The sequence below is a fragment of the Pinus tabuliformis genome, chromosome J (genome assembly GCF_031772625.1).
Source record: "Pinus tabuliformis cultivar Carrire ecotype Pingquan chromosome J, CPIR1, whole genome shotgun sequence".
Taxonomy (NCBI): Eukaryota; Viridiplantae; Streptophyta; class Pinopsida; order Pinales; family Pinaceae; genus Pinus; species Pinus tabuliformis.
Genome location: NC_142295.1, coordinates 1,508,044,281 through 1,508,057,100, shown reverse-complemented (window position 1 = coordinate 1,508,057,100; position 12,820 = coordinate 1,508,044,281). Strand labels below are relative to the sequence as shown.

Sequence of the window (12,820 nt, the reverse complement as noted above, 5' to 3'; positions counted from 1 at the left end):
TTAATTAAAAATTCTGCTTAACAATTGCAGCAATTTCAGTCAAAATGCACTAATCATTGATACTGTGGTAAATCAGAGTTATTATTTGGTATAAAGTTCATGCTGACATCCTCCTCTTTAGCTATACTACAACAGCACACGGAATTGGTTGTGTGCATACCATGTTTGTCTAATGTCAACATCTCCTACAACCAAGACAAATTTCCTATACCTAATAGATATAGTGTTTGTCTACAGCACATGTGACTAAGAAAAAGCCCGACTCTCTTTGGTACTACATGCCATTTTTCTGAACTCAAACATTAAGTAATCAATTACAGCATGAAATACCAAAACCTTCTGTCATTATTGAAGCATCTAGACTCGTCTAGGCTGAGAGGAACTATAAACTGAGGAAACAAGCACTATCCTGATTATTTATATATAAAATGACAATTAGCAACAGAATACCAATTTGATTAAGTTCCGCAATCACTGGAGACAACAAAAAGTTAAAACAAATCTAAAACTTACTTTCACATCGTCCAGATACGAAATAATATAGGTGTCAAGGCACTACTATAAAATAACAAACAAGCATGCATCTTACCACCAGCTCCTGGAGCAAAGTACGCAAACCATTTTCTAACAATTGATTTTCATCTTGGACAAGCACAGTTTGTTTCTGCAACAAAGCAAAAATATGGGTTAGGTAAAAAGTTAAAACAGCATGAAAATATTTTCAACCATCCAGATCCACATTATAGTATGAAGGAATTCAGCATGATTTAAAATTCTCTTTGGATATACCTGAAGGTAGGTTTCTGACTTCTCCATTTACAAATCAATTCCATCTTTACCAGCACAATTAATATTTCACATATAAAAACACATGCTGGTATCACTTTAAAACTAACGAACATACATAAGGTGAGAACAACAATTTTATTATTCCATATCCTTAAATGCATTTCTTGTAGCAGATATAGAATAACTCAACAACGTCTTACAAATTATTATTTTGTGGATATTGCACACTCAAATTTAGCCATAACGTTCATTCCAAAAATAGAACCAAATTATAGGGACCATTGGTTGCCAATAAACCTCTATGGATGAATGCCTAGCCCAAACCTAACAATGATGGCCCAGATCCCATAGCTGCAGTGGCTTACAATTTTAATGATAATTATGCTCATCATGGGTGAGCACCCTGGAAGAGACATTAATTATTTTAATGGTTTTCAGGTACTTGGTTTTGTGCCTATAATTTTTGTTGCTACTGCCAGACCTCAATGCAGATTCTGTATGTTTAAAGCTCCACAATGGTTTTCAGATTTGTGATTTTCAAAAGGACAGTAATTTATACCTCTGTGTCACCCCATGGTGATGGCCTTTTGTTTTTGCCACACGTGCTAGCTGTATATATTATTGTTATACTAACTGGAATAAAAGATGCAATATTATTTTTCTTTTCAACTTAAAATTGTACCAAACTGGGAACAAGGAAGACAATAATCTTGAAGACAAGTGCTGACCTGTGGTTTTACAGCCTCTTGCATTGCCTGAACAGCAAATGTTGATGGATGGTCTGCCTTTGATAATGCATCTCTGAATACCTCCTGCATCAAAAGGATAGATTGGTCTCAACAGTGTATGAAAATGAACATCTGCGTTAGAGTACACCAGACACCTTGAATGGTTTAAACTTCAAAGCATGGCTTGAAATCAAATAAACTCCTACTGGATAAAACCTTAAAACTTATTCAACCAATTACTAGCCCAACAGTGACCTGCTAGGCTTATACACATCCTGTAGCTTCTAGAGCACTAACACATTTAAAGCACCTTTTAAATTCAATTTGGGGTTGTTTGTTAATAACAGTAACGAAATTTGGCACCACCATATTATTTGCCTAAATGATCAGCATATGCCTTAGATATATTGCTCCTCAACAACAGCATAAAGCTAACTGGTTATATAAGAAAGGCATAATCTTCTTCATTTGGCAAAACAGAGAGTAAGCACCTGATATGACCCATTGAAATACAGAACTACGTCATGTAGCATGACTTATTTGAATTAACATATATCTAACTTCGACTTTCAGCCTCATCTAGCAGATAACGCAGCGAGAGAAAGTGAGTTGCCAGCTGGAATCCAGAATGATCAATCAAATCAAACGACTGCATATCACCACACTCTACTGTTTATTCATGTCAGCTGTATTTTGGAGTCCCTTTAACAAACTTAGTGGTCACCTGTTGGACTTTTTAAAATTATCTCACCTTGTCTTATTTACTACATAATAACATATCCAATTATATGAATTTTGACTTCTGAATGATGTTGTCTCATGTGCCCACTCTATTTTATAAGCTCCTAGCAATTTTGGCTGTACTTTTGAGTCTCATTGACCAACTTTCGGGTCACCTGTTCAACGTTAATAAAATTACCTTATTGGATCTACCATGTAACAAATTATACAAATTTTAACTTCTGAAGAATGTTGTCTCAAGTGTTCACCTGTTCAACATTACGAAAATTACCATATTTGATCTACTATGTAACAAATTATACGAATTTTGACTTCTGAAGAATGTTGTCTCAAGTGCCCCATCTATTTTACAGGCTCCTTACAATTTGGTGTCTAGATTCTGTTTTTGATCACAGTTTTGTCTACTTTCATTCCTGCTTATATTCCTTGCCTTTATTTACTGGACCAGCATATAGAAGGTGAGAAAACACATACCACTCAATCCCTTTCACAAATTCGCAGCTGTTTGGATATGTCATGTTTCCTTCAGTGCTATTGGCCAGTTTTGGCCACTATGGAATTGTTACCACTCAAACCAGCAAGGGACCTAAAAGGGGTTCCTAAGAGGGCAACTGCTAGGTTAAGGGCAACGGTGGAGGCTTAGCCCACTGTCAACACAGCTAAGTTTCCCTGCTCTTTATGGACTTTCACCGATGGGAGGAGTCCCGGTAGTGTAGGGATCAGTTGTAAAGTATATGTCAATGGATAGGTGGAAAGTGACTCTGGAAACCCTTTCCCAAGGATGGAGTGAAGAATGGAACTTGCTTGCTCTTTAAGCAAGGGACTTGGTCCTCCAAGGGTAAGGAGTGAGGATTGGAGGGTTGAGGGAGAAGGAATAGGCTTATAGACGAGGTTCTCAATCCCTATAATCCTTGTGAAACTTGGATTCCCAAATGGTCCTTGACAAATAATATTTGTTGAGAAGTGGGACCACACAGGGCCAAGTGGACCCAACCCAGGTTTGGGGATGGAATGCAGCAACGAATGATGTTCCTATCCTGGACAAGGTGAGGGGAAAGGACCAAACAAGAATATTTACTTCAAAAGGTTGAATTGATCCAGTTGAGGTTTAGCCTTGGGGATGCCCAGGTAAGATACGATCCTAGAGCTAGGGCTTGGGATTCCCAAAAATTCCACCATTAGAATTGCCTCAAATTTGGAGGAGAGGGAGGGGACCCACCAGCACAGTAACCTGTATGACATCAAAATTTTTCCTTGGGTCAATTCCCAGGAAATTGATGCCCTAGATGACCTTTGAGGGCTAGACCTAGGAAAAAGTGGTAAACAGTGAAAAAGGCGAAGGAGATGACCACCTTTTTTAGGGATCAGTGCCTAATTCACTTGAGAATATGGAGTCAAGGATGATGATGAGTAAGAACTTGGTTTCTTGATCAAGGAGGCCCAGAAAGTCAGCTTCATCCAATGTTGAGGGAAAGAAAAGAAAAGTGACTTTTAGGCATTTATACTTCAAAGCAAATGATGAAAGCTTATCGAGACAAATAATCTCTAGGATATTTCATTGATATAACATTGGCCCATACATTAAATTAGTTAAAACATGCTTAATTCCACATTTCAATTATGCAGCAACTAGCCCTAATTTTAGTAGTATGTAGCAACAAGAATAACAACGTCAAAATTTACTTACAATGTTATAGAATATATCAAACCAGCATTTCGTTTGCAAGACAAAGCTCAAAGACAAGAAAAATAGCCCAAATCCATACATCAAAATTCATCCATCTCCAAAAAATATCCCCCAAGGAAAAAATGTGAAGTTCTCTATGATTAGAGAGATCCTCTCTCAAGTGATGATCCAAATGAATGTATCTAACATCAATATATAGCCTCCTAAGGAGTTCGAATTAGCCTATAGGCCTACATTAGCCCCTAATGATAAAATAATGTGCAAATAAAACCCCTATTGGTGCCAAGCCCGACAAACTAGCTCACAAGTGTAAAAATAAGCCTCACAAGGGGCCAAAAAAATAATATGTACATGTCGCGGGGCCCTCCAAAGGCCTAATAAGATCCTGAAGTGCCATATTGAGGAATAAATTCCTCAGAATATGATGGACAAGTGGGTGGCCCCTTGTTCTCCAAGTAGTAGACTTGTGGTGCTCATAGTGGGTCTTAGGGCAAATCAATGACCCCGTGAGTCGCCATATGAATCGGAGATGCATGTAGATCCTCTGCAAGGGTCCGAGTGGTGGAATGAGTTGCAATGACATCGTACAAGTCCTGGGACACCTGCGAAGAGTGTGGGGTTCTTGTGGGGGTCTGCTGGGCAAAATGTACCAAGCATATCACGATCATCCCAAAAGTGGATAGCTAATGGTCTCTGAGCATCAATGAAGATCTGTGGAGGGTTGTTTGTTGCTATGGAGGCCAATGGCTCTCTATGCACACATTATATGTGCCAATGTAGACCTCTGGGGTTAGGATCCCATATAGGGAGACCAAACCCAAATGGAAACCACCAGTAATCTTGCATAAGATCCAATGCGTCCCCTAGGCTTCCAGTACAACCAGTCATTAAAATAATCAGGTAAAAGGTTTACAAATCATGGATAACAAAGTGGGCACTTCATAATGGCATGCCCTTCCGTAGTAGGCTTTGGCATGTGCTAGTGTCTCCAGGTTCCAAAGGGGGTTAACCAAGTACCTTATTAGGTGGTTTGAGCCCTTAAAGGCAATAGTATGTCCAAGGTACATCCCTCTTATGGGAGTGGCAAGTGATAAATAAGTGGAATGGAGTAGGGAATGAGGGGTAATCATGGGCCACATATTGGGGCATATGGGTAGCTAGATAAGGGGAAGGACACACCTAGGTATGTAATGTGTAGGAGGGAGCAATCGTGGTACATGAGGTGCCCCGACCTTGATTTTTTCACCCTTCTTTATATGCTTTTGCCTTTTATGAATTTTCTTTAATTAACTGCTCGAGGCTCAAAGGACAAGAGCATGATGTGTGAAATACAACATGATTGCCCCCTTTTAGGTAGGGTGGTTCATTGCCCTCTAGGGGTTGGGACAATCATGGGTTCTTGAATGATAAAGGAGGCTCATCTAGGACCTATGGAACCAGGGTGATGACCATGGGTTGGGGTAGAGCTCATGTATTGGCTTTTGCCCATGTGCTAATTATTTTTGTCCCGGCCATCTTTTGCATTTTGTGGTACAATTTCCTGTGAAATGTGGCCAATTATGCTTTTTCCTTTTTCTTTTAGCTACTTCAACCTCCGGGGCATCATTCTAGACCTGACCCAAGGTGGGGGCAAGGGGATAGGTAGGTTGGCCCTATGTGGACCCAGAATGGAAATGTGGACCTAGGTGGGAGAAATGATGAATGGGGGTATAGTGAATCGAAAGGGACTAATATATGCGGATAAAGGAGCGGGACCACGCACCCAAAGTCGGGGTTTCCCAAGTAGTACCACCCTAGAACCAAATGGTCAATAATAGAGATCCCATGGGACTAAGATCCAAGGGTAACATCCAAAAGAAATCAAGGGGACAAGAGCACAAACTAAGCCCACCCTTTCGATAAATCCCCACATCAATCCATACCTAGAAGTATCCATGATAAGTAAATGGGAGCACAATCAAATTGAGGACCAACAATTTCCCATTTCTCCTTTTCAATGTGGAAATAATCTTCAATGTCATCTTTCAAAAGGCTAATGGGATCATCTCTCTCAAGGTTTTCAAAAGAGGATTCATCGAGAGTAATATCCTTGAGAAAGGTAGGGTTGGTCTCAATTTCACTTTCCATAAATTCATCCTTCCCAGCACATGTGTCCTCAAAATCATCATTTTCATCATGTGGACCCAAGGAGGACTCGTCTTCTTGCTCATTACCTAGATTCTTAATGTCTTGATGATGATTTATGAAGGCTTCCTCTTGGATGTTTAACGCATGGTGTACTTGAAAATGTATAAGAAAGCCCTCAAAGAACTCTTCAATAGATGAAATGCTCCTAGGTTCGTGATCATGCAGCCATGAGTTATGACCACTGAGCGACCCCATGAACAACAACATAAGGACATCTTGGTGGACAACCTTCTCTCTTGAAGCATGTGCATTAAATCTTTCTACGTGGTTAATTGCGGAGAGTGGATCACCATCAAACACAAGTATCCCACATAGCATCCTTCCCGTGACATGATTAGGATGTCCAAGGACGCTAGCAATGTCCAAAGCAGGAAATTTACGAAATAATGACAACCTATTTGAGGTATACATGAAACATATGTAGGATTCGCCAGGGTGAAATTAAAGATGCCTAGAAAAATGCTTGCTTCACCCTATAAGCATTGACCTTAAAGTTCAATGAAGAACTAGGGTTTCGTTCTTCCAATGGAGTCACCAATAATGATATGCCAATTTGTCGTATGGGGAACAAAACACACGTTTTGTGTCCCTAGCAATCGCACAGAAATGTTACCACTCAAACCAGCATGGGACCTAAAAGGGGTTCCTAAAAGGGAAACTGCTAGGTTAAGGGCAACGGTGGAGGCTTAGCCCACTGTCACCACAGCTAAGTCTCCTTACTCTTTATGGACTTTCACCGATGGGAGGAGTCCCAGTAGTGCCCGCTACATTCTCTTTCCACGAGACCTATTCCTTCGCCCTTTCCTCTTCTCATTACCCTACAGTGGAAACGTGGTTAGTGCTTTAAGGCGGCAATGAATTACCCTTCCCAAAGCGAGGCTAACATGAATTAGTGGCTTTCTCACATCCTATCCTAATGGCTCCATCTTTCTTCATGGGGGAACTATCCAACCAACAACCACCACTAGGGAAACATCCGGAAATGCCATTGTGTATATGCTTGTTCAGCCAACATGGCTCGCACTACAGGCTTTAGCTCAATGCCATGGGGTTTTTGACTAAATCAAAATGTCAAATGAGAAGGTCTGGCATGGGCATTGTTGATGATTCCTCATTGGGGTTGGACGGAAAGATAGGGATGACGATAAAGCTTACTCATCGGCCTAACTTGCCTCACCTTATGACATTCTCTAACTATTGTCCTGACTCACCTGATCATCATATAGAGCCCCTACCTCCTTACCCAAAGAAGAGACCACCGTACTTGATAAGACCTGACATCGAAGGAAGTAGGAACTGTGTTCCGATTAAGTGTAGCTATCAGTTGTGAAACCTCATCAGCAGCAGTAGTATCGCTCCCATCATCCTTCTCATCTAGTGGCGGTACCGGAACCTCATCAGCGTAAGGACATATATCCCGATCCCAGATAAACTGAATAAAATGGCATTCTGACTAAAGAATCATCTCCATTCCAATGAATAATGTTTTTTCAAATAATGGTTTGACTATATCAAAATCAAAATATGAAATTAGAAGATTTTGGGAATCTCTGCCCCAACCAAATGAAAACCAAATGAACATGGTGGAGAACATGGATTCTATGAAATATGGATGGAATGCTACTGATTCTTATTCATATTCTTATTCATAATGAAGAAAAATCCATTTTCGTACCCCCGATGTGGGGGAATCCCTCAAACCCATCAAAATTAGGGCCCGTAGGGCACTTTCCCAAGGTACGAGGGGAAGGGTTTGACTATGGCAAAATATGAAATGATGAGATCTTGGTAAGTCCCAATCCAAACCCTACCTGTTGGTTTTGGGACCTCATGGCTATGCCCCTATGACCTAAGATTGTGCCAACCCCTATTGGGCGGAGCTTCTCATAGTGCTCATAGTGGTGTTGCCCCTATGCGGTGCAGCGGTTCATAGCGCTGGTGATGATCCCCCCTATGATTCGGTGGTTCATACCCTCTTGAACAAAGGATAGTTTGGTTAGTTCAAAAGGTACCTATAGATTTAGTTCATAAGGAAGAAAGGATGTATCCATCTGGACACTAGCTCTGAACACTACTAACTAACCTAACTCACAAACTTACCTGACTGGGCAGGGAACCTGAATAGCTTTGGAATTGTACAACCACACAAGGTTTGGCCTGGCCCACCACCCCTCAACCAAGGATCGAGGATACGAGCCCCCCCCCCCTTATTTGGTCGAAAGAGGTTTTACTTATTAGGTCACAGCATACTTATTAGTAGTAGTCCCAATGGGCCCATGATACGATGGTCCCTCCCACCCGAGCACATATGAAACTATGGAAAAGGTAAACGCAAAGATGCAATCTCGTATATCGATGTATTTATTTCTTGTTACAAAGGACGTATCAATGCAAATATTGTATATTCTCAATACACACACACTTTACGGATTTGATACCCTCCTAATCATTATTTGACTATCTATCTGCTGGAAAAGGAGAGCCACGCGAACCATAGAAATAGTAAGTCTCATTTCAAAAGAAGGCTAAGGCTTGGCTAATGCAACTAGGTAACTACAGAGATAGTACTGCTAAGGGATGTTTATTTTAAGGCTAGAACATGATGGACAAGTTCAACTTCTCCATGCAAGCTCATATATAAATGGGTTGATACGTCTAAATCTAGAGAAAGAGGGCAGTTTCTCCTAGTGATCGGAGAGTATAATGTGTTGTGTATTTTCCATGGAAAGGACGTCTCCATGGCGATATCATATATCAACTTATTAATTTATTGCGACAATCTTTGCAAAACTAAGTTGCACGAAACAGGAAAACAGGTACGAGTTTCTGAAACGTGCACGGGTACGAAACGCGACCTCCCCAAATTTTGGAAACAGGGAAACGCAAATATTATATATATATATATAGTATAATTTAAGACATTTAAGAAATGTTATGTGCAATCATAAAGCATGCATGATACATTATAATTTATTACATTTAAACATTATGATTAAATTTAGAAGCCACTTGAGTCGCCCAATAAAACAATAGAAAACAAAATAATAAGAAAAGTCAATTTGCATGAGGAAACTCTGTCATACGGCCCGAAAACGAGTTTTCAGTCGTACTAGCCACGTTTCCTCTTTGAGAAACGGGCCAGTACGGCCGGAAACGAGTTTCCGGGCTCTGAGAAACGTGGCGAGTACAGCCGGAAACGAGTTTCCGGACGGTATGGTACGGGTTTCCCTGTTTCCGTTTCGTTTCTGTACGGAAACGGACCCTAGACCCATGTTTCCTGCAACTTGGTTGCAAAACAATATAATATGGCAACATCATATATTAATAGATTTTTGAGTAGGTCTGGATGCCATGATAAGATCTTCCGCATTGAATTACAAGTTGCACTAAATTGAACAAACTTTATGGGCAAAGACGAACAATAAGGCGGCGCACGGCAAAAGTAGAGTGCGCATGGATGGGGGGGCCTATCCCGAGGAATTATGTCTGATGGGGTGCTACCACCTACAACCTCACAGATGAAAAACTAGCTCTCTTAATGTATATGCCCATTATTTACACCTACATGCATTAATCTACTTTATGCATGACTCCAAGGTCTTTCTTAACCAACAACAAATGGTGCTCACTCATAAGGAGAAACGCCAAATGGAGGGAAAGGTTTCGTATGGTCTCGTCTGGTCCGTCGTTCCAACAATAACGAACATGGATGGATTTGCTATTCCAAGTGGTGTACTTAGTATCTTAAGACTTAGTATCTTAAGAAGAATCTCCATTTTAGATCCCTGATGAGGAGGAATGTGATTCAATTCATCGGATCCATCAAAAATAGGTTTGACTATGGCAAAATGTCAAATGAGAAAGTATGGGGGCTTTTATTAGTCCTCATTGGATGGGAAGGGGAAACGACGATATGGCTCACTCAGATATGGCCCACTTATATATAGCCTAACTCACCTCACCTGATGATAGTGTGCTCTTCTCTACCCTATGTGCAGTAGTGGAACTTCATCAGAGCGTAGTATGCTCCATTCTCCTCAATAGAATAGAATAGAGTGCAGCAGTTGGTAGTATCGTTTCCTCTATAGAAATATAATGGAGTGGGGGTGCTAAGGACCCCCTCCTATTAACAGGACTCATGCTGGATGTGTAGTAACACCTCTATTGGTGGACCTACCTCATAGATGTGCTCCTAATCAATAAGGTTTTGACATTTGAAAACCACAAAATGAGCGAAGGTTTTTCAATATCGTACCCACCCGAACCAACACATATGGAACCGGGTTGTCTATTATGGCAAGGACGTAGATATGGCGCGATCACATATGTATCATCTTGAGAACGTCTATATGCAATTATATGCAATAATAATATATAATTGAATTATGAACTTGCTAATGCTAATTAGAACTAGTGCCCACTATGATGATAACGACTATTGTGGATGAGAACACTGGTGCTACTATTGTGGGATGACCGGGCTAGCAATGCTTGACCTATATTTTCACATAAACTGACGACGACCTATCGGCGGACTTATTGGCTGATGTCAACCACTAGTAGTGGAAATGGACCTTCCCGATCGATAAGCCAACATTCACTTTGGTAGCTGACATCGATTCACCGTGTCTCGCTATTAAGGAAAAAACGATTCTTCGCCGACTCAATTTCTATCATTCCCTCCCATCCAAGGATCGAGCAGAAGTAGATACACCAAGGAGTCTTTCCAGCAGCATTTCTCTTACCGTAAGCTAGCAAGCACCGCTCTTCCCGTCAGCAAGCATCCCTCCCATTAAGGTCCGTTAGGGAAAGAGTTAGCTTGCTCATCTTCTTTCCATCCAATAGAGATCTCTACGATCGAGATTCTTTCCAATTGATTGTCCGAGCCCCAGAGCCAATAGAGTAGTGGTGGCTAAAAAGAAAGTAGTGGCCCCAGGCCCCCCTTGCTCCTGGATCCGACCTCTATCCCCATTCCCGCTTCTATGCCCCATTCCCCACCCTCATTAGTGCAATGCGCCCCTATAAGTTTAGTATTATTACCGGCCTGTGGGATGAAATCATAATAGGGGGGCGAGGAGCAAACAAGCTGTTCTAAAGGCCATTGGGAGGGCGAGTCATATCATAACTGGCTGGAAGAAGTTCACAATTCAATCTCTCAAAATCTAATAATAACATATATAATATATGCCATGACTGGAAGAAATGCATAATGACATATATAATGAATGAAATGAACAGATCCCCGATGCCAGGACACTAGCGTTATAGTTTCCAATCCGAACCACGGCGCACGCGATAGTACAAAGCTGTATGGTTAGGCAGACACCCCGAACAATGGGGCGTCTGCCTAACCACCGGCTTTGTCCTGCCAAGCTTCTCTTCTGGACACCGTGGTTGGAAAAGGTATCCTAGAAGAATCTTAATGCTCTCAGGCTATCTACATTACACTTACATACATTTAGTAGTTATCTAACTACTCTATGCATACAAGAAAAGAAATGATCCTACCTAAGTTATGGAAACTCACTTGGCTCATGTTACAGCACTGAGGCTATTATGGGTTATAAATTGAAATGATAGAATGAATTTAGGGCAAGCACAGCACTAGGCCAGGACGGGCATAAAACTTCATTAATCAAATCATGAAATGTTAGAATGATGTTTTGTTGTCATTTAAGCTAGCGGGTTGTGCACAGTGCCTACTGTTCAGTCAAGGTGGCAGAGGCTTAGTCTTGTTGGGCTGAGCCAGGTGTTATCATGGAAGATGCACAAAGCCCTTTAAGGACTTTCACCGATGGGAGGAGTCCCGGTAGTGCACGGATCACTTGTAAAGTATATGTCAATGGATAGGTGGAAGTGACCCTAGAAACCCTTTTCCAATGATGGAGTGAAGAATGGAACTTGCTTGCTCTTTAAGCAAGGGACTTGGTCCTCCAGGGGTAAGGGGTGAGGATTAGAGGGTTGAGGGAGAAGGAATAGGCTTATAGACGAGGTTCCCAATCCCTATAATCCTTGGGAAGCTTGGATTCCAAAATGGTCCTTGACAAATCATTTTAATGAGAAGTTAGACCACACAGGGCCAAGTGGACCCAGCCCAAGCTCGGGGATGGAATGCAGCAACCAATGATGTTCCTATCCTAGACAAGGTAAGGGGAAAGGACCAAACAAGAATATTTTCTTCAAAAGGTTGAATTGATCCAGTTGAGGTCTAGCTTTGGGGATGCCTAGGCAAGATTCGATCATAGAGCTAGGGCTTGTGATTCCCGGAGATTCCATTGTTAGAATTGCCTCAAATTTGGAGGACAGGGAGGGTACCCACCAGCGCAGTAGCCTGTAGGAGATCGAAATTTTTCCTTGGGTCAATTCCCGGGAAATTGATGCCCTAGGTGACCTTTGAGGGCTAGACCTAGGAAAAAGTGGTAAAAGGTGAAAAAGTTGAAGGAGATGACCACCTTTTTTAGGGATCAGTGCCTAATTCACTTGGGGATATGGAGTCAAGGATGATGACGAGTAAGAACTTGGTTTCTTGATCAAGGAGGCTCGAAAAGACAGCTTCATCCAATGTTGAGAGAAAGAAAAGAAAAGTGACCTTCAGGCATTTATACTTCAAAGCAAATGATGCAAGATTATCGAGACAAATAATCTCTAGGACATTTCATTCATATAACATTGGCCCATACAATAAATT

At 41.2% G+C, this 12,820-nt stretch overlaps 1 protein-coding gene across 2 annotated transcripts in view; it reads right to left on the bottom strand.

Moving 5' to 3' along the window:
- Positions 1–12,820, bottom strand: part of THO1 (nuclear matrix protein-like protein) — a 368,535-nt gene that overhangs the window by 324,544 nt on the left and 31,171 nt on the right. For both annotated transcript variants that reach the window (XM_089379707.1, XM_089379706.1), the window contains exons 2-3: positions 1,518–1,601; positions 590–664 (exon numbers count right to left, since the gene is read on the bottom strand). In XM_089379707.1, coding sequence (XP_089235833.1) covers positions 590–664; positions 1,518–1,601 — 159 coding nt within the window. The remainder of the gene's footprint in view (positions 1–589; positions 665–1,517; positions 1,602–12,820) is intronic.